General features: G+C 40.0%; 1 protein-coding gene and 1 pseudogene across 1 annotated transcript in view; both read right to left on the bottom strand.

The window, feature by feature from the left end:
• Nucleotides 1–24,185, bottom strand: part of IPO9 (importin 9) — a 58,332-nt gene that overhangs the window by 29,593 nt on the left and 4,554 nt on the right. Inside the window, exons 2-10 of the mRNA XM_040462259.1 lie at nt 8,646–8,707; nt 8,330–8,416; nt 7,357–7,558; nt 2,985–3,073; nt 2,090–2,176; nt 1,419–1,538; nt 1,204–1,304; nt 947–1,005; nt 214–365 (exon numbers count right to left, since the gene is read on the bottom strand). Coding sequence (XP_040318193.1) covers nt 214–365; nt 947–1,005; nt 1,204–1,304; nt 1,419–1,538; nt 2,090–2,176; nt 2,985–3,073; nt 7,357–7,558; nt 8,330–8,416; nt 8,646–8,707 — 959 coding nt within the window. The remainder of the gene's footprint in view (nt 1–213; nt 366–946; nt 1,006–1,203; nt 1,305–1,418; nt 1,539–2,089; nt 2,177–2,984; nt 3,074–7,356; nt 7,559–8,329; nt 8,417–8,645; nt 8,708–24,185) is intronic.
• Nucleotides 8,329–19,288, bottom strand: LOC121021718 (uncharacterized protein C8orf58-like; annotated as a pseudogene).

Raw genomic sequence — 24,185 nt, 5'->3', positions numbered from 1 at the left:
TTGCATGTGCACCTGCGTGCAGTCTCTCGCTCTCTCGCAGAAATAAACAAATATTAAAAAAAAAAAAAAAAAAAAAGCTTTCCTAGAACTTCACATGAAGTTATTCTTCTAGTGTCTATTTTTAGAAATAAAACTGTTCACTTGACCTAGATCTCACATTCAAGTTGCACTTTCTAAAAAGAAGCTGGTAACTGTCTCCCAAATATCATTTACCTGTTCCTCAGTGATTTGCATGTACAGGATTATATAGTAAATCAACTCAGGCAAGGCTTTCTTAACAGTGCTTTTGAATTTGCTATTTTCTAGGAGAGCATGGACAAACTCAAAAATGCTAAAGACGAGATTTTCAAAGCCCAGGACTTCACCTACAGGAAATACACAAGAGAAGATTTTAATGACAAGCAAACAAAAGGACAGCATGTATGCTGGAAATGAACTACATTATCTTGGTAAATTAATGAATATTTACAGTCCTTGCTAATTTTTATTCCCAAGGGAACAAAGAGGGACGCTAAGGAGTCAAAGAAAGGAACTTTGAGAATATCAAAGATTCTTTGGTTTCTTAAGCAAAAGAATCAGAAACACTGAATATATCTTCCAGCATGTCTATTTTTGATTTGAAACACTTAAAAAATATTAAAACAGAAATGAAAATATCATCTGCCACAAAGAAGTAGGCTGGATTAGATGGCCTTTAAGGTATCTCTTCTAAATCAGAAATTCTATTTTATGAGATTTATGCAAATGCCTTTGAGGAACAGATTAAAGATTTTCAATGTCTCATTTCCCCACATCTAATACACTGAAAGGAAACTCAACTAGAAAACTTAACTTACGAGAGTGAAGCCTCTACGTTACCGCTATTATCTGTCTCTGGCTTTTTTCCTTTCCTAGAGCCCTTTCCTCACCGAGTGGTGTATCTGTTAAGATCAGATAAACTACATACCATCAGAATCCACAGGATCTTCTACTTCTTCTGTGTAATTTACTTCTGTCCTCACATAAGTATGATGAAGAGTAAAGAAATAGAATTTGGAGTCTGCTTTACATATATTCTACAAGAGAATGTTACACATTCCAACACTAAGAGCAGATACTTTAAAAAAGTCATTTAAAAAAGTGGAGTCATATGAATGCAAGACCCAGTGCTAGATTCCCGACTATAGGTGGCAGCAGGTCCCTCAAGCTTTCTGAAAAGGATATAAAGCTGCACTCTCAGTTAGGGTGTTCCAGACAATAGGCAGAATCTGTTGCATGGAGGACACCATGTGCTTTGGGAAGTTTTTCACCAGGGCTGTCACTGCCTGAGAAATTACAGAGAAAAAACACCTGAGAGTTACAAGTGATGGAGGAGAAAAACCAATGATTTCAGACCATCCTCTAAAACTCCAAGTACCTCAACGGTAGTAAATATTTACCTTTAGGACTTCCATCTTAAACCCACTGTCAGATGTGGGGCCATCTGGTATCTGGAGGGCCTGAACAAAAGCCTCTGTGAACTGCTGCACCACAGGAAAGATCAGAACTTTGGCTGCACCCTGGTAACAAACCAGTCAATATTGAACATACTTATAAATCAATGGCTTCAATGCACATATCAAACACCAAGATCTGAGGCATCGAAAGAATTCTCTGGGCTCAGGTTCCAATCAGAAAAGTACAGCTATCAAGTCACTGGAAGTGCTACCCAAGATTTCATATTTCCTTCTCTAACACCTGCAGTTCCTCACCACGGCCTTCTTAAAAGTTATTGTACAAGACCAACTTTTCAAAACTACTTTGGAATGACAGGGATTGGTGTTTTTCAGCTAGCTTTGTCTCATGTGAGACCAAAAAAAAAGGCTATAAAAGAGTAGTCAAGTTCTGGGTGATGATTAATATGAAAAGATGCAGGATAAGGTGTCAGAAGAAATAAGGCTCAAATGAAAGGAAACTAAATTATATACAAATGTAATCAAAATGTTAAATGCAACCACAATTAGCATGCATTCTGGACTCTTGAAATGAAATCAGTCACTGCTGTGCCTCCAACAGAAGGCATAAAGATTTTTAAGCATGAAGTCTGTTAGTGACCAAAAGGCTTCCTTACCTTTTCCAATTCCTCCATGTTACAGATCATATGGGCACAAGTGGTAAAAATCTCCACAGCTCGGGAACGGGTTCGAATACCATACACCTGGGAAAAGTTACAGCAGAGCCCTGAGATAGGTATGTCTGTGTCTATGTTTGCATATCTGGGGTCAGAAGAAAAACTAGGACTTCTCAATCTGACATGGGACTGGATTCCTAGAGAGATCGGAAACACCATCCACTCATATCCAGCAGATACGGATATTCTCTGTAATTCAGAGAATAAAAGCCAGCAGAACGTTAGAATTCACTGGAATTAGCCTATATATGTAGGCCTCTGTGGTCTGATTTTATTAAAAATATTAGGCTTGGCACTGCTTGAAATCTCAACACAGTCAACGTATTTCTTTCAAAAGATAGACCCTTGACTGGGGGCAGAGTGAAGTAGGGAGGTTAAAACATTACCCACTGGGCACTCATAGTTTATTGTGAATGAGTCACCATTTGTATATACGGTAATCAAACACATATACAGTATATTATAAACCTATTATGGGCAATGCAGTGATAGACTGCTTCCACACAGTTGACTGAGGTGCCGTAACGAGGCAGGATGCCGTAATGAGAGGATAGAGGGAGCACAAAGCACTAGGTGCTCAGGGGATGCAGGGTACCAGGAGCTATGAGATCATAATGTGAAGAAACAATGCAGCTCTCTCACTCCCTTATCAAAGGCTGGCCCCTGCAGTTATATGTGAAGGTTCTAAGGTTAACCCAGATTCAGATCTCTGCCCGTTCTGGTCTTTAGGTGTGGGGATCGCCGCAAATATAACAGTCTCCCACACGAGATGTGGAGGCTGACCAGAACCTAAGCAGCTCTTACTTGCTGTGATCCTGGAGCTGAGATTGCATACCTCGGCCATAGTGAAGATCTTATACATCTCTGGGAGGATGACAGGAGCAACAAGTGGCATCTGTGTGTCTGTTACTTCTCGAGTGAATTCTACAAAGAAAAACGGAGTACTATAAAAAATACTGCTTTATAAATATGGAAGTGGGAAAATTTTCACACTGCTTCTAAGTGGCAGTTCCCAAGCAGATAGCATACAGGTAAAGACACAGGCCTGGTGGTCGTATTCTGGGGAAGGAACAGTAGCAAGAGTTATTATTTGTTAGAAAGGGAAAGAGAATAGCACAAAGATACAGGAAAATACGTACAATTGAGAAAAAAACCTTTATGTAAACACTGAAAGAAAATCTCTAAGAGCTGCATAAAAGTCCTTGTAAGGTCACCTTAGGAAAATCCTGTATTAGTCTAATTTATACCTGATTGTCAACATCCAGATGCACTTTAAGGTGCCTTACATTTGCTTCCATTTTTAAAAAAAATTTTTTTTTAAACATTTATTCATTTTGGAGAGTGAGAGAGACAGAGCACGAGTGGAGGAGGGACAGAGAGAGAGGGAGACACAGAACCCGAAGCAGCTCCAGGCTGTGAGCTGTCAGCCCAGGGCCTGATGCGGGGCTCGAACTCACGGACTGTCAGATCATGACCTGAGCCGAAGTTGGATGCTCAACCGACTGAGCCACCCAGGCATCCCTTTTTGGTTCCATTTTTAATACTCTCCCTTGGTGAGTTGTTTTGATCCGCATAATAAAACATATGCAGGCTTACTAGGCTTCAACTCCACTCTGTATATGTTATTCTTCCCAGTGAATGACATTTATTGACCTAGAAGCCAGAGGTTGCTGCTCATTGGAAGAGAAAGGATTTCCACCATACGAATGTGGCAAAAAGCAACCTATATATGAAATGAGACTTGAAGAAGGTGAGAGAAATAGAGGTTGTGTCTTTCTCTTCACTTTCTGCACAAGGCACTGGGAAAGGATGAAGGGGTCTCATGGGGTCCCGTGGGTCTCACGTTACTAAAACTGTGAAATAAATACAAGCCCCGGGGTTCCAGTGTTTGTTCACTTTTTCTGCTGCTTTTCCTGGCAATTCCCCATTATCACTATAGAAATGGTGCTAGTGAACTGGGACATTTTTCAGGAGAATCTGCAACTAGAAATGCATGTCGGCACTTTCAAGGTTAATATACCCCCCAAATTTTGGGCAATATCAATCTCCAGAAGTCATATGAAGATCATGTATTCAAGACTGAGTCTTCTTTACTAGCTTGGTTTCCTCCTAAAGAATAAATTTTGAGCTCTGAATAAAATAAATGTTCTATTTTCTTTAGAAATCCAAAGAAATTAGTCCAAACAAATGTGATGAATAGCAGATTAACGAAAACAAATTTTATGGAAAATGTAGTTTAACTTAATCCTACTAATAAATTGCTTAATCACATTTTTTGCTCTCCTATAAAATCATTCCTAGTAGTCTCAATTAACACTTAAAAATTTTTTTTTTAATGTTCATTCATTTTTGACAGAGAGACAGAATGCGAGTGGGTTAGAGGCAGACACAGAATCTGAAGCAGGCTCCAGCTTCTGTCAGCACAGAGCCTGATGCGGGGCTCCAACTCACGAACTGTGAGATCATGACCCGAGTCAAATTCTGATGCTTAACCAACTGAGCCACCCAGGTGCTCCCCAAATAAGTTTTCTGAGGTCACTCAGCAAGTTAGAAAAGGGATAAGACACGGGGAAGATCTCAATCTCCAAACTTCTTTGAGATTGAAGAAAAAGCTAGTAGCTGTGGTCAAATATATTAAAAAAAATTTTTTTTTAATTGTTTATTATTGAGAGACAGAGAAAGAGCATGAGCATGGGAGGGGCATAGAGAGAAGACACAGAATCTGAAGCAGGATCCAGGCTCTGAGCTGTTAGCACAGAGCCTGACGTGGGGCTCAAACTCACTGCGAGATCATGACCTGAACCGAAGTAGGATGCTTAACCGACTGAGCCACCCAGGTGCCCCTGTGGTCAAATATTTCAATCCTTAGCTGCTATGTTTGCATTTCCTTTACACCATTAGTGTTAGTTACTTTTCATTTAAAAATAGATAAGCTTAATGGAAAGCTTATTAAAGGGAGACTGGTATAGTACCTTTTTTTTTTTTAATGTTTTTTAAATTTTATTTTTGAAAGACAGAGACAGAGAACGTGCGCACGTGCGTGTGAGCGAGCAGGGGAGGGGTAAAGAGAGAGGGAGACAGAGGATCCGAAGCGGGTTCTGTGCTGACAGCAGACAGCCCAACATGGGGCTCAAAATCCTGAACTGCGAGATCATGATCTGAGCTGAAGTTGGATGTTTAACCAACTGAGGCACCCAGGTGTCCTGAGACTGGTATAGTATCTTAAAAAACACTGAAGAGAATCAGTCCCATTTTCCTACGGTCTCCTGTTCACACACCAATGTCCTGCTGTCTTCACGCATGCCTGAGTTGCTGTTGTTGGAACACAGTCTATTCTTGTTTGAAAATACGTGAAGCAGCTATTTGGGAATGGAGGTTGGCAGCTATCCATCTCATGTCTGCTGACTCCAATAGAAAACAATACACATTTCCCGCATAGTTCTTTCCCTGTGGCTGACAGAAAAGTGATCTCACTGAACAGTGATTTCCTTAGTCAAGCACAATGATGGTTCTACAGTATCCCAAGTATGATAAATGTACAACCACCTCTCTCCTCTAGATTTTTTAGAAAGCTGAACTTTGTGTTGGAAGACTGGAGGAGAACATGCCTTTTTCTCTTAGTAGAAAACATAGCTGTTAACTGATATTCTGGCACCATGAAGTTTTAAAGAATCCTAGAAGGTTAATTCCATGGAAAGGAGTATATATGAAGTCACCTGAATAATGAGTCATACAAGAGAAGCAAGGGAAATAATAAGCAGGGAAGTGAAAATCTGAGCGAGGAATGTTTTGAATATAGTGGGCAGTTGAAAAAGGGAGCAAAGATGTGGGAAGAGGAGGTCTGAAACAAAAGGGGATGAGGAATTTGCTTTTGGACAGAGAATTGCTATTATTTACCATGAACAGAACATGAACTAGTAAAACTGGGACTAGATGCCACGTTCAATAAACTGAGAGTCAAGAAAAGTAGAAATGGTATTCATAACTAGGTAAGAATACATTTCCGGTAAGTTAGCAGGTCACAGAGAAAGAGAGAAGATATGGACAGACATTTCTCAAGCCTGTCTGAGCAGAGGGGAAATATGATTTCCAAAAGATCAACAGAAGGTTGCTAATGTCCAGGAAAGGATTCCTTGAAGGCAAAATAGAGTAGTGACTTCCTCTAGGGGGACAGGAACCAGAGAAGAACTCGCAAAGCTGGGAAACTCATACCATACCTATATGGTATGAGAGACCATATCCCTCTGTGAGGGATTAATAGATTAATCAAGCTTAGACAAGATATCCACCAAATCTGCTTGGATTAAAGTATTTTTCTTCAAGTATTTTTATCACCTTCTTAGAACAGAAAGAAAGAAAAGATACCAAACACTTGGTCTAAGCTGACCAAGTGAAAGTCAGAATCATATATTGTTTTTATCTTCTTTGTTATATTCCTATAAAGAATGCTATTTGACTATTCTTAACTTTGCGTTGGTTGAACTAAGTAGAAAATGAGTATAATAATGACAATGATCATAATGGCTAAAATTTACTGAGTGCTTACTACTTCCAAGTCAGTTATTAAATTTTTTTTTAATGTTTTTATTTATTTTTGAGACAGAGCATGAGCAGGGGAGGGGCAGAGAGAGAGGGAGACACAGAATCCGAAGCAGGCTCCAGGCTCTGAGCTGTCAGCACAGAGCCTGACACGGGGCTTGAACTCACGGATTGTGAAATCATGACCTGAGCTGAAGTCGGATGCTTAACCGACTGAGCCACCCAGGTGCCCCCCAAGTCAGTTATTACACGAAACACTTTATGTGGATTTATTAGCTCATTTAAACTTACCAAAAGACCGTGTGAGGTAAACACTGTTATTATCTTCATTTTATATACAAGAAAACTGACTCTCAGGAGACTAAGTAACTTGGGTCAAGGTAAAACCAGAATATGAACTGAAATCTGAATCCTCAACTACTATGCTATTACTCTATCCTCAAGGGCTAAGGTTTCATAGTAGTAGAAATAGTAAACCACGTGATTCCCTGGAAAGAGTCAAGGGAGCAGGAGGATAGATAGACATGGGGATAAAAACTAGGAGGGAGGAGGAGCATCAAGTAGAGCTATAAATTTCAGTTCTTACTGGTCAGAGCCATTCTGTCACGTAACCTCTTGTAAGTGTTCTTGGGATCCAAGTACCAATACCAGGGAATAGCTTCTAATACCTGTCAGCACTCGCATGGCTCCATGGACTGCATTTAAATCTCCGCTCACCAACATCTCCATGAGCAGGTTGAAGAGCTGGGGCCAGGCTTCGGGCCAGTCCCAGTGGGCAATGGCTGACACCGCATAGGCCACACTGGAGCGCACCTTACTTATTGATTCTCTCAACCCATTGGGCAATAGCTCCCGGATAACAATTTTTGCCTGCAGAGGAGAAAAGCCCACCTGTCATTAGACCAGGTTATAAGTGACTGGTAGAGTCCCATCCAGTTTACGTGTTGAAAAAGCAACGCACACGAGGTATCGCATATCTATCAAAAATTCCAATACACAAACTTGACAAATTGTTCATTTGGAGAGTTCATCTATTATCTCTAAACTTATGCGGTCCATTACGTTAGCCACCAGCTACACGTGGCCCTTTAAATTTAAACGAAAATGAAATGCAATAAAAAAAATCACTTCCTGAGTTGCAGCAGTCACATTTTAAGTGCTCAACACCCTACGTAGCCAGTAGCTACTGTACTAGACAACACAGATACAGAATATCTTCATAGCTACAGAGTTTCAATGGGCAGTGCTACCCTAGACCTTGTACCTCAGAGTTTCTTGGGGGCCCAGAATGGTTGCATAGTGCTGTACTAAGTAGAACCATTGGTTCATTTAATCCTCAAACAACTCTTTGAAGTTGGATTTCTAATTCTAATTTTAGATATTTAGGAAATTGAAGCTTAGAGGTTAAAATACTCTTCCAATATTCTCATGGCTAGTAAAAGGCAGAACTGCAATGTGAACACAGGTCAGCCTGATACTCAGGTCTCTTACCTACAGTATGTTGCCGATAATGCCAGCTACCAATCAATCTCCTTTTCTGCCTTTTGATTGCCCCATGTTGTCAAAGATTGGTGACAGCTCAATCTCTTAAGATGGCCCTCTCACTCCTTACAGGTGGACTAATCAAGTAACTCTCCTTACCCTTTCTGTAGTTTCAGGAGGCCTAAACTTCTCTGACTGGGCACACCAGTGAGTTTCCACATATTGCTTCAAAATGACTGATGCCAGCTGCGAAGAGAATAAGCCAAGTAGTACAACAAGAAAAAGACTTTCTTCATATATACAAATCATATACATACAGGCGGCCTAATACATTCATTTGAAGTATATCTAAATCTGGTACAAAATCCTAGGTTATTTGTAAATTGGCCTTATTCTTTCTCTTTCCAATAAGAAAGTTTTATTACCAAGTAAAAGGGAAATTACTTACAAATTGGGTCAATCAGTCTGGACTTACCTGACGGATTGCCAGTGCTCCCTGGGGATCTACGGTCAGCTCTGCCAGGTGAACACCAAATTCTGAAAGAGAAAATTTTATTTTGAGTCTAAAAACACCCAGGAAAGCCATAGCAACTTACTGAGCTTTAACTCTGATGCCAACAAGAAAGATTTCAGAAAGGGGACTGATTCATTGCTTCTAAAAGTGGTGATAACTGCTAAGATTGATTCTTCTAAGTAGGAGAAACAAACAGGCTAGGCTGTAGGACATGGCTGCCTACAACGAATAGTTCCAGCCCTCTCACTTCTTCCAATCTCTGCATAGCATCTTCCAAGATGGCAACATCTTCCTCTTAGACCAATGAATATAGTATCTAATTGAAAACCAGGACTATCTAACCCCAAAGAAAAATTAAAAAGTGAGATTTCAGGAGTTGTTCAGATATCCGCTACTAGATAAGAGATGATTAAGTATAAGAAAATCTGGCTTTAACAGGTTTAGTCTTAAAAATATAACTGTTGTTTTACGTGAACAGTTTCCAATAAGCAATGTAAGCAGTAAACCTGAAATGCATATTGAGAGATGTGCATCTCCATGTATGCCACACTTTACCTTAAAAGAGCTACTAAAAATAAAAAATAAAATAAAGAAATGCATATTGAGAGACTAAAAACAATGCTTACTCCCACACTAAAATTCAGATCCTTCAATGCTTCAATGGAATCCATATTAAAATCTCAATGATGGTTTTTCCAGAAACAGAAATCCTAAAATTCATACAGAATCTCAAGGGACTACCTCAAGTAGCCAAGACAATCTTGACCAAAAAAAGAAAAAGAGACCAAACCTGGAGGACTCACACTTTCTGATTTCAAAACTTACTACAAATCTACAGTAATCAAAATAATGTGGTACTGGCATAAAGTCAGATAATATATAGCAATGAAAAGAATAGAGAGCCCAGAAAATAAACCCTCACATACATGGTCAAATGTTTTTTGACAAAGATGCCACATTCAGTGGGAAAAAGGCAGCTTTCAACAAATGTTGGGAAAATTGAATATCCATATGCAAGTAAATTAAGCTGGACCCTTATCAAATACTATACACAAAAATTAACTCAAAATGAATCAGGGGAATAAATATAAGACTTAAAACACTTAAAATCTCAGAAGCAAACACTGGACAAAGCTTCATAACCTTAGATTTGGCAATGATTTCCTGGATATGATACCAAAGGCACAGAAAGAAGAAAAAATAAAATCAGACTTCATAAAAAGTCAAAAATTTTGTGCATCAAAAAATACTTCCATACAGTGAAAAGGCAACCCACAGGATGGAAAAAACTATTTATAAATCATTTGTCTAAAAAGTGGGGGCGGGGGGGTACCTGACTGGCTCAGTCAGTAGAGCATGCAACTCCTGATCTTGGGGTCGTGAGTTCAAGCACCACGACGGGGTAAAGTTTACTTAACAAGAAAAAAATTTTCTAAAAAAAAGCATTTATCTGGTAAGGGATTAATATCCCAAACACAGAGAACTGAAATTCAACAACAACAAAACAAACAACCCAATTCAAAAATGAGCAGAAGACTCAAATGGGTATTTCTCCGAAGAAGATATATAATGGCCAACAGACACCTGAAAAGACACTCAACATCATTAATCACTAGGGAAATGCAAATCAAAACTTCAAGATGCCACCACACACTCATTAGGATAGCTACTACCAAAACAACAGAAAACAAGTACTGGGGAGGGTGTGGAGAAATTGGAATGCTTACACATGACTGGTGGGAATGTAAAACGGCATAGCTGCTGTGCAGAATAATACAGTGGTTCCTCAAAAAATCAGAAATAGAATCACCATAAGATCTAGCAAATTCCATCTCTGGGTATATAACCAAAAGAACTGAAAGCAGGGTCTTGAAGAGAGATTTGCATATCCATGTTCATAGTACCATTGTTCACAACAGCTAAAAGATAGAAGCAACCAAGTGTCTATCCAGAGATGAGCAAATAAAACGCAGTATATATATGTACAAGGGAATATTCAGCTTTCAAGAGGAAGGAAATTCTGCAATGATACAACAACTGCTAAAATAGGTGAATCTTGAGGACATTATGCTAAATAAAATACATTAGTCACAAAAAGACAAATACTATATGATTCCATTTTGTTTTTTTTTTTTAAATTTTTTTTTTTCAACGTTTATTTATTTTTGGGACAGAGAGAGACAGAGCATGAACAGGGGAGGGGCAGAGAGAGAGAGAGGGAGACACAGAATCAGAAACAGGCTCCAGGCTCTGAGCCATCAGCCCAGAGCCCGACGCGGGGCTCGAACTCACGGACCGCGAGATCGTGACCTGGCTGAAGTCGGACGCTTAACCGACTGCGCCACCCAGGCGCCCCTATATGATTCCATTTTGATACGAGCTACTTAGAGTAGTCAAAATCCTAAAGACAGAAAGTTTAACAGAAGTTGCCAGGGGCTGGGGGAGGGGAAAATGAGGAGTTACTGAATGGGTTTACAGACTGTCCGTTTTACAAGATGAATAGAATTGGTGGTGACAGTTGTGCAACAACGTGAGTATATTAAATACCATTGGACTGTGTACACTTAAAGATGTTAAAATGGTAAATATTAGGTGTATTTTACCACAATTTTTTTTTTTAAATTAGATCTAATTTATACTTGTCAAATGAGGAAGAAGAATGTAAGACCAAGAGGGCACCATAATTTTCACATCTCACAGTCTAGGGCTGTGCTATCCAACATGATAGCCATCACTTACGAGTGACTACTGAATACCTGAGATGTGGCTAGTGAGAATTGACATGTGCTGCGAGTGTAATGTCACACTGCAAACTTAGTATGAAAACAAAATAATGTAAAATATTTTAAGTAATGCTTATACGGATTACAAATTGAGATACTTTGCACACCTTAGGTTAAATGAATAGTTTTAAAACTTAATTTTACCTTTTTCTTTTTACCTTCCCAATATAACTTTTAGAAAATTTAAAATTTCACCTGTGACTCCCATTATATTCCTACTGGACAGCACTGTTCTAGAGACTGAATGGTAATTTTTCAGAGGTGTTCAGTTGTGGTAGGTGCACCAGTTACGACAGGTGCATCATTCCTATTTGCAGGGAGCTGAAGAGGCTAAGAACACAGGTTAGGCAAGTTTAGGCTCAAATCCTGAAGCCACTGTGTCTAAGCTTAGAAAAGTTACTTATCTTTTCTAAACCCCAGTTTCCCCATCTGCAAAATAAAGATAATGGTATCAAGTTACCAAGCAATCCTGTGAGAACAACACATGGCACATAGTAAAAACTTTAAAAATCAGTTATTGTGGCAATCCCTATAAAAATTCCAATGGCGTTTTTCACAGAAATAGAACAATCCTAAAATTTGTGTGGAACCATGAGAAACCCCAAAGAGCCAAAGCAATCTTGAGCACGAACAAAGCTGGAAGCATCATGGCTCCCTGATTTAAAATTAATTTACAAAGCTATAGTAATCAAAACTATGGTACTGGCATAAAGGCACATAGATCAGTGGAACAGAACAGAGCCCAGAAATAAACCTATGGTTAATTAATTTAGGACAAAGGAGGCAAGACTATCCAAGGGAAAAGGACAGTCTCTTCAATAAATGATGCTGGGGGGAGCCTGGGTGACTCAGTCAGTTAAGCACTGGACTTCAGCTCAGGTCATGATCTCATGGTTCGTGGGTTCTAGCCCCGCGTCGGGCTCTGTGCTGACAGCTCAGAGCCTGGAGCCTGCTTCAGATTATGTGTCTCCCTCTCTCTCTGCCCCTGCTCAGCTCATGCTCTGTCTCTGTCTCTCTCTCAAAAATAAATAAGCTTAAAAAAAAAATTAAAAAAAGAATAAATGATACTGGGAAAACTGGACGGCCACATGCAAAAGAATGAAACTGGACCACTCTCTTACACCATACACAAAAACAAATTCAAAATTAATTAGTTTACTATTTGATTAATTCAAAGTTAATTAAAGACTTGAATGTAAGACCAGAAACCATAAAACTTCTAGAAGAAAACATAGGCGTTAAGTTTCCTGACATCAGTTTTAGCGATGACCTTCTGTATCTGACCTATCTGACACCAAGAGCAAAGGCAACAAAAGCAAAAATAAATTAAGTGAGACTACAGGCATACCTTGTTTATTGCACCTTGCTTTACTGCACTTTGTAGATACTGAGTTTTTTTTTATGAATCGAAGGTCTGGGGCAACCCTGTGTAGAGCAAGTTTATCAACATTTTTTCAACAGTATTTGCTCACTTTGTGTCTCTATGTCACATTTTGGTATTCTCTCAATACTTTAAACTTTTCCATTTTTTATAATATATATATATATATAAATTTTTTTATGTTTTATTTTATATTTGAGAGAGAGAGAGAAAGAGAAAGAGAGAGAGAACGATCAGGGGAGGGGCAGACAGGTGGAGACAGAATCTGAAGCAGGCTCCAGGCTCTGAGCTGTCAGCACAGAGCCCAACGCAGGGCTCGAACTCACAAGCAGTGAGATCATGACCTGAGCAGGAGTCAGACGCTCAACCGGCTGAACCACCCAGGCGTCCCTCCATTATTATATTTGTTATGGTGATCAGTGATCTTTGACGTTACTACCGTAATTGTTTTGAGGCAACACAAAGTGTCCATATAAGATGGTGAACTTAATTGAAAAATGCTGTGTTATGATGGCCCTACTAACTGGCCATTTCCCCTTCCCTCTCCCTCTCTTTGGGCCTCCCTATTCCACCAGACACAACAATATTGAAATTAGACCAAATTAAACCATGAAATAACCTCTAAGGGTTCAAGTGAAAGGAAGAGGTGCATGTCTCACACTTTAGAAAAAGCTTGGTGAGGAAGGCATGTCAAAAGCCGAGAGGCTGAAAGCTAGGCCTCTTGTGTCAGCTAAGCTGTGAATACAAAGAAAAAGTATTTAATGAAAGCAAAAGTGCTACTCCAGTGAACACTCAAATGGTAAGAAAGTGAAACAATCTTATTACAGATATGGAGAAAGTTTTAGAGGCCTGGACAGATCAAACCAGCCACAACATTCCCTTAAGCCAAAGACTAATCCAGAGCAAGGCCCTAACTCTCTTAAATTTTATCAAGGCTAAGAGAAGTGAAGAAGCTGCAGAAGAAAAAGTACTGATCTGCAGGGCACCTGGGTGGCTCAGTCTGTTGGGCGTCCGACTTCGGCTCAGGTCATGATCTCGCAGTTTGTGGGTTTGAACCCCGCGACGGGCTCTGTGCTAACAGCTCAGAGCCTGGAGCCTACTTAAGATTCTGTGTCTTCCTCTCTTTCTGCCCCTCCCCTGCTCATGCTCAGTCTCTCTCTGTCTCAAAAAGGAATATTAAAAAAAAAAAAAAAAAAAAAGTTGGGAAGTAACGTACAGCATGTCAGCTATGGCTAATAATACTGTATTATATATTTTAAAGTTGCTAAGGTAAGAGAATAGATCTTAGAAGTTCTTTTAATAAAAAAACAAAAATTCTATAATTAAAATAATAAATTGTGCTGGTATTGCTTTTATTGCTCATAGTGAGTACACTGTTTGGCTTTCCTATCTCTGTAACTAAAGTTACTTTCCATGGTGAATTCTAACTATCACAATTGGGTTTCACTGAAATAGCCATCCAAAGGATATTTATGCAAAAGAAAAGCTTAATACCAAGAAAAAGTCACCCATGCAGTGTTTCATGTTCAAGGCTTATCCAAGTACACAGGTTAAAAGCTACTGAAAATGATCTATGTCTATGTATTTTTTAAATGTTTTATTTTGAAATCATTTTTAGACTTAAAGAAAAGCTGACAAACAGTACATAGAGTTCATGGATACCCTTTACTCACGTTCCTCTGATATTAACAACGTACACAACTGTGGTTCAATGATCAAAACCAAAAACTAACATGGGTATAATACTATTAACTGAACTACAGACTTGACTGGAATTTCACCAGTTTTTTTCCCTTATTGTCCTTTTTCTGTTTCATGATCCAATCCAAGATCCCATGTTGTATTTGGCTGTCAGGTCTCTTCAGTTTCCTCTAATGCATGACATTCTCTTATTGTCTTTTATGACCAGAACACTTCCAATGAGTAATGATCAGTTACTTTGTAGAATGTGTCTCAATGTGTGATTGACCCAAGTTTCCTCATGATTAGGCTGAGGTTATTCATTTTAGACAAAAATATCAGAGAAGTGATGCTGTGTCCTCAGAATATCCTATCAGGGAATACATAATGCTGAAAAGTTACTGGAAATGTTAACCATGATCACTAAGTTGATAATGTGCAGTCTACTGGGTTTCTCTACTGTAAAGGTACTGTTTTTCCCTTTTAATGATAAAAATCTCGGGAGAGATACTTTGAGATTATGATAAAATCTTGTTTCTTCTTATACTTTCACACACTGATTTTAGTATCCATCTGTGGATCCTATTGGCAAACATTATCACCGTGTTGTTTGCCTAATGGTGCTTTTGTATTTATTTTCTTTACTCTTATTAACTGTAATTCTTTTCTAATGAGGAACTGTCCCTTCTCCTTTCTTTATCCAATTATTTCTTTACACCAGTGTGGACTCATGTTATTTATTTTATTCTATAGTTTTAAGCCAGTACTATCATTATTTTGCTGCCCAGATCATTCTACTTAGGCCGCTGGCACTCCTTTCATTTGGGCCCTGTATACTTCTCTACACTCCCATCCTTTTTACAGCACTGCCTTTTGTTCTGATATCACAAGATATTCTAGGCTTATCTTGTATTTTCCCTGCGTAAGCCCTGGTGCTTATTTTAGTGGGGAATGCTATTTAGAAACCAAGATCTGGATGCTAGGTGTGCTCAGTGCTACTGGGGTGTCACTGCTCCTAGGCCTTCTCAGAGAACACCACGAGGAAATCTATGTATGTATACTAACATATACCTACACATCCACCCATCCATCTGCCATCCATCCATCCATCCATCCACCCATCCATCTACTGACACCGCAGATCCAATGCCATGTCAATACAAAGGTTCATTCTACTTCTCCTCTTTTCCTGATGTAATTTTTTCTCTGGCTCTCATTTTCTAAAATAAGTTTACCTATTCATTTCAATCTTAGTATACACATAAACTAATTACAACTATTAACTCATACTCTTGTGAAAAACAGATGTATTAACTGGAGTACAGTTTTTGTGAATAGTTCTTTTTGACTTTAATCTTACAATATGCAGTCGAACCACACACTATTTTCCAAAGTTACTTGGATTCTTTTCTCTCCCAACACCCAATGATACTTAGGTTATTCATTTGTAATACGGTCATGTTCATTTGTTACTACTTCCATTTTGGGCCCCCTCTACCGTTTGATTTTAATTATTTATTTGAGGGATACTTCTACAATTCTCAATCAAAGCTACACAAAAAGGAGTATTATAAGAAGTGTCGCTCCATCCACATCCCTATTAACTTCTTTCCACCTTTCCTCAACCCACTCCATGTAGGTAACCAATCAGCTTCTGGTTTATCTCTCCTGTATTTCTTTTGCATTAATGAGCAGATACAGGTGTATTTTTTTACGTCCTCTTATTTACACGAACAGTTGTTTATTACATTCTTTTATACTTTTTCTTTAAAAAAATATTTTTAATATTTATTTTTGAGAAAGAGAACGAGTAGGGGAGGGACAGAGAGAGGGAGACACAGAATCTGAAAGAGGCTCCAGGCTCTGAACTGTCAGCACAGAGCCCAACACGGGGCTCGAACCCAAGAACTGTGAAATCATGACCTGAGCTGAAGTCAGACACTCAACCTACTGAGCCACCCAGGCGCCCCTGTACTTTTTTTTTCAATTAACATTATATTCTGGATATCATTCCACATCAGTTCAGAGATTCCTCATTCTTTTTATTTATAGCTGCATAACATACCATTGTATAGATGTATTTTATTCAACCTATTGAATCAACCACTGTCCTATTCATAAATGTATATAATGTATCAATGTATATAAAGGCAGTTACATTGCTTCCAATATTCTGCTTTTATAAACTATGTTGCAGTAAACAATATGCATTTTTATATTGTTGAAGGTGTACCTTCAACCCCAGAAGTGGGTCTGCTGGATCAAAAGGTAAGTGCATATACAGTGCGGTTAGGTATGGCCAAATTTTCCTCCAAAAGGACTGTACCAATTTGCATTCCCACTAGTAATGTTAAGAGTGTTTCTTGGGGCGCCTGGGTGGCTCAGTTGGTTAAGTAGCCGACTTTGGCTCAGGTCATGAGCTCACGGTCCGTGCGTTTGAGCCCCGTGTCAGGCTCTGTGCTGATAGCCTGGGGCCTATTTCAGATTCTGTGTCTCCCTCTCTCTGACCCTCCCCTGTTCATGCTCTGTCTCTCTCTGTCTCAAAAATAAATAAACATTAAAAAAAAAAAAAAAGTGTTTCTTTACAGCCTCACCAACAGAATGTGTTACTATTTTGCCAGTCTGACAGATAAGAAATGTTTAATTTCTTGTTTAATTTCTCTAACCACTATAAACCTTATTTGTATGTTTGAGTCCTTTTTTTTGGGGGGGGGGGGGCGGGGGGTTTGTCTGTCCATATCCCCCTCCCATTTTTCTACTGGGTTTTTGGTCCTTTGTTACTTAAAAAAAAATTTTTTTTTACACTTTAATCTTGTTTTATCTTCATAACAAGACTGTGAGGTAGGTAGGCAGGTATTAAATCATTGGGGAGATTAAGTAGGGAGCTATGGCTCCGAAAATTTAACAGATTTTGTCAACATCTAAAAACTAGTCTGAGTCTCTGGTTTCAGGTCTGATTGTAAAGGCTATTATGGACCAAAGCAGTTGAAGACAGACCTTGAAGCTTACTCTGCTATTCTCCATGTTGTCCCTGATCCTTCCATTCCAGGTTCAGTCTTCAGGGGCTATCTTCCACAGGCAAGACTCAATGCAGAGGCACCCAAGATAGTACCATTCTCTGTTCTGGGGCTGTCCACGGAGATATGAGGAGGAAAACAAGACTTTTACAAACTGCCCACTGAGGAATGAAGGTTAGTTCCAGCCTTCTGCAGTTACCTCACCCAGAAGACCAACTCTTTGAATGTATGATTCAGAAAAGATGGTTGGATCCAGCCAGTTCACAACTGTGACAGACTCATAGAGATACACATATCATTCTGCTTAAATATACATCTGCAAAACACTAGGCCCCAGAAGATCTCCACGCCAAATACTCTCCATGGACTCATAATGGGTAAGTTAGTTCATGCTGTCCAGGCCTGGGATTTCTGGCAACCAGCAAGGGGCCCAGGGGCTGCCGTACCTTGGAGCCTCTCAGGGAACCAGGGTTCCTCTGCCAGGCTGCCCAGAGGAGAAAGATCCAGCCCCCTCTTCAGAGAGAAGGGTGAGCATCAGCAGCTTTTCCTGTCGGTACCCCAAAGCAGCAAAACAGGGCAAAGGGTGAGGAAGAAGACTTCAATGCACACCCCTCCATGTGGGGTCACATCCCTGCACCAGGAGTTCTCAGCATACACAAAGGTTTTTGCTTGTTGCTTCTTAACCACAAGTGATGGCATAAAGGTCTTCTGGAGGGGCTGGCATTGAGGTCTTTTAGGAACATACTTTGACTCAATCCTAGGGGTGGGCCATCAGGAGGGGCAGGGGACTCAAAATGACTCAGACTCCTCCAATGGATCCTGTTTAGCAGGACCCTGACCTCGTTCCAGTGGGAGAGATCCTGCTTGTGTTCCTGGGAGGATAAAAAGATGTGAGCTAGTTCTGCTGGGGCCTCTAACAGCCTGGGAGAATTGGTACTAGGCACCCCTACCTTTAGGGGTAAAGCTGTCTCCTGTGTGTGGCTGAATAGTCTGTGTATCTCACTTGCCTGGGGCAGGAGAGGTGGAGGTGAAGGGGCCCAGCCTGGCTCCTTCTCCTCCTGCGCTTCAGGATTCCCTGGGGGCCTCTGCGCCTGCAAGTACAGCTGCTGGAGTCTTGCCATCTGCTCCAGCTCTAGGCACAGGTGTTCCAGGTAGTAGAAACAGGCCCAGGCTTTAGGCCCCAGGTTCCCCACCACCTCTGCTTCTTCCAGGTCTGCCTTTAGGTCAGTTTCTGCCACAGTGGCCTCCTGCTCCCTTACTCCAAAAAGGGGCATTTCGCATTCCACCTTACTTGGTGACTTTAGGGAGTGATGGTGTGACATGCTGGCAGGGTAAGTCGAGGGTTGGTGGGACAGCTTCAGCACCTGCTCCAGCCTTCAGCCAGCTTTCACCTGGTCTGGGTGGGCAGGACATTCCTTGGCAGCAAGGGTCAGGGGCTCACGGTTCCCTATGTGCTCCAAGTCCAGAGAAGGTAACTGACTGAGAAAGGCCCAGTGAGGTGGCCTGGGGGCTATCTCCAACCACCATCTCCACTCCTGAGTCCCAGGAGGCCTGCCTCCTGAGACCTCTCTACTCACCTTTCCCCTCCCGAGAGTCTAGTGAGCAAGCTGGGCAGTAGCCGGGATCCATCTGTAGGTGCTGCTGACTCCTGGCACTAAACAGCTGCATGGCAGGTTCTTGACAACCTCATCTACCATCTCTGCACACCTTGATTTTCAGGCCAAACCCTTTCCTGCTACCCATAGGTCCTCTGGGTTGCTCCCTCCTAACCCCATCCTTCTAGATAGCACCCTCATCCCATTCTTCTTTCCCAGATACAGACAGGGAAACAGAGTCCCTAGTTTTTAAGAGTTCTTTATACTGGGATGCCTGGGTGGCTCAGTCGGTTGAGAGTCAGACTCTTGACTTTGGCTTAGGTCATGATCCCAGGATTCTGGGACTGAGCCTTATGTTGGGTTCATGCTGAGCATACAGCCTGCTTGGGATTCTCTCTTCCTCTGCCTCTCTACCCTGCTAGTGACCTCTCTCTCTAAAACAACAACAGAAACCCTAAAACTATTTTTAAGAATTTGTTTATTTTTGAGACAGACGTAGAATGTGAACAGGGGAGGGGCAGAGAGAGAGGGAGACAAAGAATCGGAAGCTGAGCTGTCAGCACAGAGCCTGACGCAGAGCTAGAACGAGGAGCTAGAACTCACAAACTGTGAGATCATGACCTGAGATGAAGTTGGACGATTGACTGAGCCACCCAGGTGCCCCCAAACCTCGAAAACATTAAAAAAAAAGAAAGAAAAAGTTCTTTATATATTAAGGATGTTATCCTTTTGTCTGTGTATACGTTATGAAAAATTTCTCCCAGTTTTTCAGCTATCTTTTGACTTTTTTTTAATGTTTATTACTTTTTTGGGTGGGGGGAGAGAGCGAGAGAGAAAGAGAGAGAATGAGTGGAGGGGGGGCAGAGAAGAGGGAGAGAGAGAATCCGAAGCAGGCTCCAGGCTCTGAGCTGTCAGCACAGAGCCTGATGTGGGGCTCGAACTCACCAACTCACGAACCAACCATGAGATCATGACCTGAGCCAAAGTGAGCCCCCAGGCGTCTTTTGACTTTTTATATGGTGGTTTTTGTCATGCAAATTAAAAACATTATTTTATGAGTCAGACTTATCAATCTTTTATTGTCTCTGAATTTCGAGTTACAGTTAGCCTTTCCTTATGCCAGCATTAAAGAAAAATTCACCTGTATCTTCTAGAATTTGTACGGTTTCATTTAAAAAAGAATTTTTTTTTTTACATTTATTCATTTTTGAGAGACATAGCACAAGTGGGGGAGGGGCAGAGAGAGAGGGAGAGATAGAATCTGAAGCAGGCTTCAGGCTTTGAGCTGTCTGTCAGCACGGAGCCTGAGGCGGGGCTCGAACCCACAAACCGCAAGATTGTGACCTGAGCCGAAGTTGGACGCTTAACCGACTGAGCCACCCAGGCGGCTCCTGTACAGTTTCATGTTTTAAATTTTTAGGTTTCTAATCTATTTGGAACTTGTTTTTTTGTATGGTATGAGATACTGATCTGATTCCAGATACCTACCCAGTTGTCCTAGTACCCTTTATTAAAATGTCCACCTTTACCCCAAAGACTTGAGATGTCACTTCTATCTACATTACATTTCCATAGGTACTTGTGCCTATTTCTGGACTTTTTACTCTATTCCACAGTTCTATTTGTGTATTCACATACCAGTGCCACTCTGTTTATTTTAATTATAGAGCCTTTATAAGATGTTTTAATATCTGGTAGAATTAGTCCCTCGTCAGAGCTTTTTCCTGTTCAGTATTTTTGGAGCTACTCTTCCATGTTTGTTTTTCTACACACTTTAGAATCAACTTGTGTACTCATCTATAATGTTGAGTTGTCCTATCCAAGGATAGCATATGTCTTTCCATGTGTTCAAGTCTACTTTTCCCCCCATTTCTCTGTAAATGCTTTAATACATATCTCTGAAAGATATGTATGTTTTAAAGTTTATTTATTTTGAAAGAGAAAGAGAGCATTCAAGTGGGGGAAGGGCAGGGAGAGAGAGAGAGAATCCCAAGTAGGCTCTGTGCTGTCAGTGTAGGGCCCGAGGCATGGCTTGAACTCATGAGATCATGACCTGAGCCAAACTGGATGCTTAACCGACTGAGTCACCCAGGTGCCCTGGAAGATATTTTTTAAATCGAGGTAGAATTCATAACCATTTTAAGATGAAAAACTCAGTGGCACTTAGTACATTCACCTCTACCTAATTCCAAAACACTTCCATCATCCTAAAATAAAACCCATACTCATTAAGCAGTTATGTTCAAGTCTACTTTTTAAGTCTTTCAGGAATGTTTAAACAGTTTCACCCAATAGGTTCCTTTACAATTCCTATTAATTTTATTCCTAAGTATTTAATCTTCTTTGTTGCTATTCTAAATGGGTTTTTAAAAACCACTTTACATCCTCTAACCTTTTATTGTTTGTGGATATGAAGGCTACTGATTTTTCCATTTTACGTCTTGCCTCTTTACTGAAACCATCGATTCTTCACTCATTATGCGCTTAAGCTGCAGGGTTTCTTTGCAATTTTTTTTAAGTGAATTTACTTATTCTGAGAGAGAGTGCACACACAATACAGAAACTCATGCACGGGGGAGGGGCAGAGAGAGGGAGGAAGAAAGAATCCCAAGCAGGCTCTGCTCTGTCAGCACAGAGCAGGATGCGAGGCCCCAACACATGAACGGTGAGACCATGACCTGAGCCGCAATCAAGAGTCCGACACTTAACCGACTGAGCCACCCAGTGCCCCTAAGCTGCAGTTTTTGACACAATCTTATGGCACCTATCTTTTCACTCAGGAAAGAGTAATTTTTGCAAGAACACCATGAAAGAAGCCACATTCTCTCTAAAGCATTTAGTCAAGTGATTAAATCACTTCAAACCTGCAAAATTACCTCTAAAAATACTGAAGTCCATCCTAATTCTTAGGATTAGTTTAGATAGTTCAGACTCTGGTACATATGAAACTTATTTATAATGGGAAAAATAGTAGGTGTCTACAACCTAAAGATATGGGAGTCAACTTTCAGAATGGACTAAAACACATGAATCAGATATAATTCTGGAAGACCTCGTGGATACCAACCAAAGTTCAAGTTTAATGGTAAAAAAGCTCTCTAAAATGCATGTGTGAAATCCAATTAAAGAAGGAGAAGGGAGAAAAGAGCACTTGTAAAGGGACCCCCACTTCCTTTGACTTCAGATACTTAGTGTGATGATGGATGTTAACTTTATAACCCCTAGTCTGTTTAGAAGTTACTGTCCACCCAGGTTTAGCATCCCTGGAAATAGTCAATCAGTTCTGTGACAATTATGTGACATCTTTAAGGATGATCTATATATATTCATAAATTATATGGCCCATACAGTATTTTCTTGTAAAGCACATATTTCAACTTTTGCATGGACCATTATGATATGGGTTTTAATATTCCTGGCAAGAGCACAATTTTTGGATCATTACTATAGAGACAAACTAAAATGGGATCAAGATGAACAAAATCTTTACTCATACAATGTGGAAAAGATACTGGGGTATAAAAATGAGAGTTTTTGAAAGGGTTTGAAACTTGAGGTGGGACTTTAAAATTTAAACAAATCTGAATAATTGCTTTTTCAATGAAAGCACAGATACTGTTACAGTTATAGGGTCAACACTAAGGCTCACAGAATGGACAAGGAACCATGCATTTTCCACCAGTCAACACTGGTACCAATTAGAAGAATCATTATAGCATGAAGACCAGGCAAACTCTACACCTAAGTCTTGCCACTATTTGGGGGTCCTTTCTCATGAACCTGAGAATATCAAGTCTATTCCTTTGGAAGAAAAGTGTAGTGTGAATACATTTCTTCCATACCAGTGCCAGAAGAAGGCAGGCAGTACTCTGGTAACGATCACAATAGCTGGGAGCTATGCACTCTAATACAAGATCTAGTATCAAGATCATCAAAGATCACACCCCAATTTCCACTAATCACTTCGCTTCATGCATCACTGAGATTGCAAGGGATGGTGAGAGTAAGAGATCATCAGAAGATTAAGATCCACGAGGGGCACAGAAACCTAAGTCAACCAGGGGATCTGTACTTACAACAAACATTATAAGATAAATTTCTCTGAAAGCTTATTTCCTCCACACAGGAAAGAAGAAGCTTGAAAGTTCAAGTATATAACTCTCTGCTGAAAAGCATTAATGAGAAAGAAAATCTTCAAAGACTATAATCACCATTAACTAAAGACTGGATAAACAGAACAGATTTTCTTTTCTACAGGCTCCCACAGTTTCAAAAACAGTGGTCACATGATCAGCTCTAGTTTGGAAATCCCAAAATTTCAAAGACCAAGAACTCACTTGCATTAGGTTATAGGGGGATGTAAGAGTGAAATTCAATTATTATTTATTTAATAGTATTTCCTGTTTAATGTATTTCCTATTCTGCCTAGACTATATGCCCATTAGAAATACAGAGATATCAGTCACCATAGAAGATTTTCATACCATAAAACTTTAGTTCACTTAAAAGCTGTAAGAATTATTTACAAGGAGTGATAGCGGTGGTGTGGTGAACTCTGCTTTAAAACTAACGCACATAAGGAAAAGCCAGAAAAAAAACCCTCAAGTTCTCTGACATGTTTTAAACCATCAAGATGGTTGCTCCTGTCCACTGATTTCTGTTAGGTAGTAAAAATTCTACTTACAGATACTCACTTAACAGAGACCACATATTTTTTGAAGAAATACAACTAAGTATGTCTATAAAGAAAAGGTACTTTTACTTATATTATTGTGTATTGGGGGATTTCCAGTTTTGCTGATTGGTGTCTTTAACATAAACTAGAAAGAACCGCTGAATAACTTGCTTTGGGATGGTTAAGGCAGGAAAAGTACAAGAAACACCGACATAACACAGCTGTTTTATTTTGTCTTGCTTTGAAAACAACAATTCAGATTAAACTAAGATTCAATCTACAATCAATTAAGCCGAAAGGGGACATTCAAATGGGTTGTAAGAAGTTAGCTTTCTAATGCCATTTTTGTCTGGTTTCTTTTCCCAAGATG

This window comes from Herpailurus yagouaroundi, unplaced genomic scaffold (assembly GCF_014898765.1).
Source record: "Herpailurus yagouaroundi ecotype Mexico unplaced genomic scaffold, PumYag 308, whole genome shotgun sequence".
NCBI lineage: Eukaryota > Metazoa > Chordata > Mammalia > Carnivora > Felidae > Herpailurus > Herpailurus yagouaroundi.
This window is presented reverse-complemented; position numbering and strand designations above follow the sequence as displayed.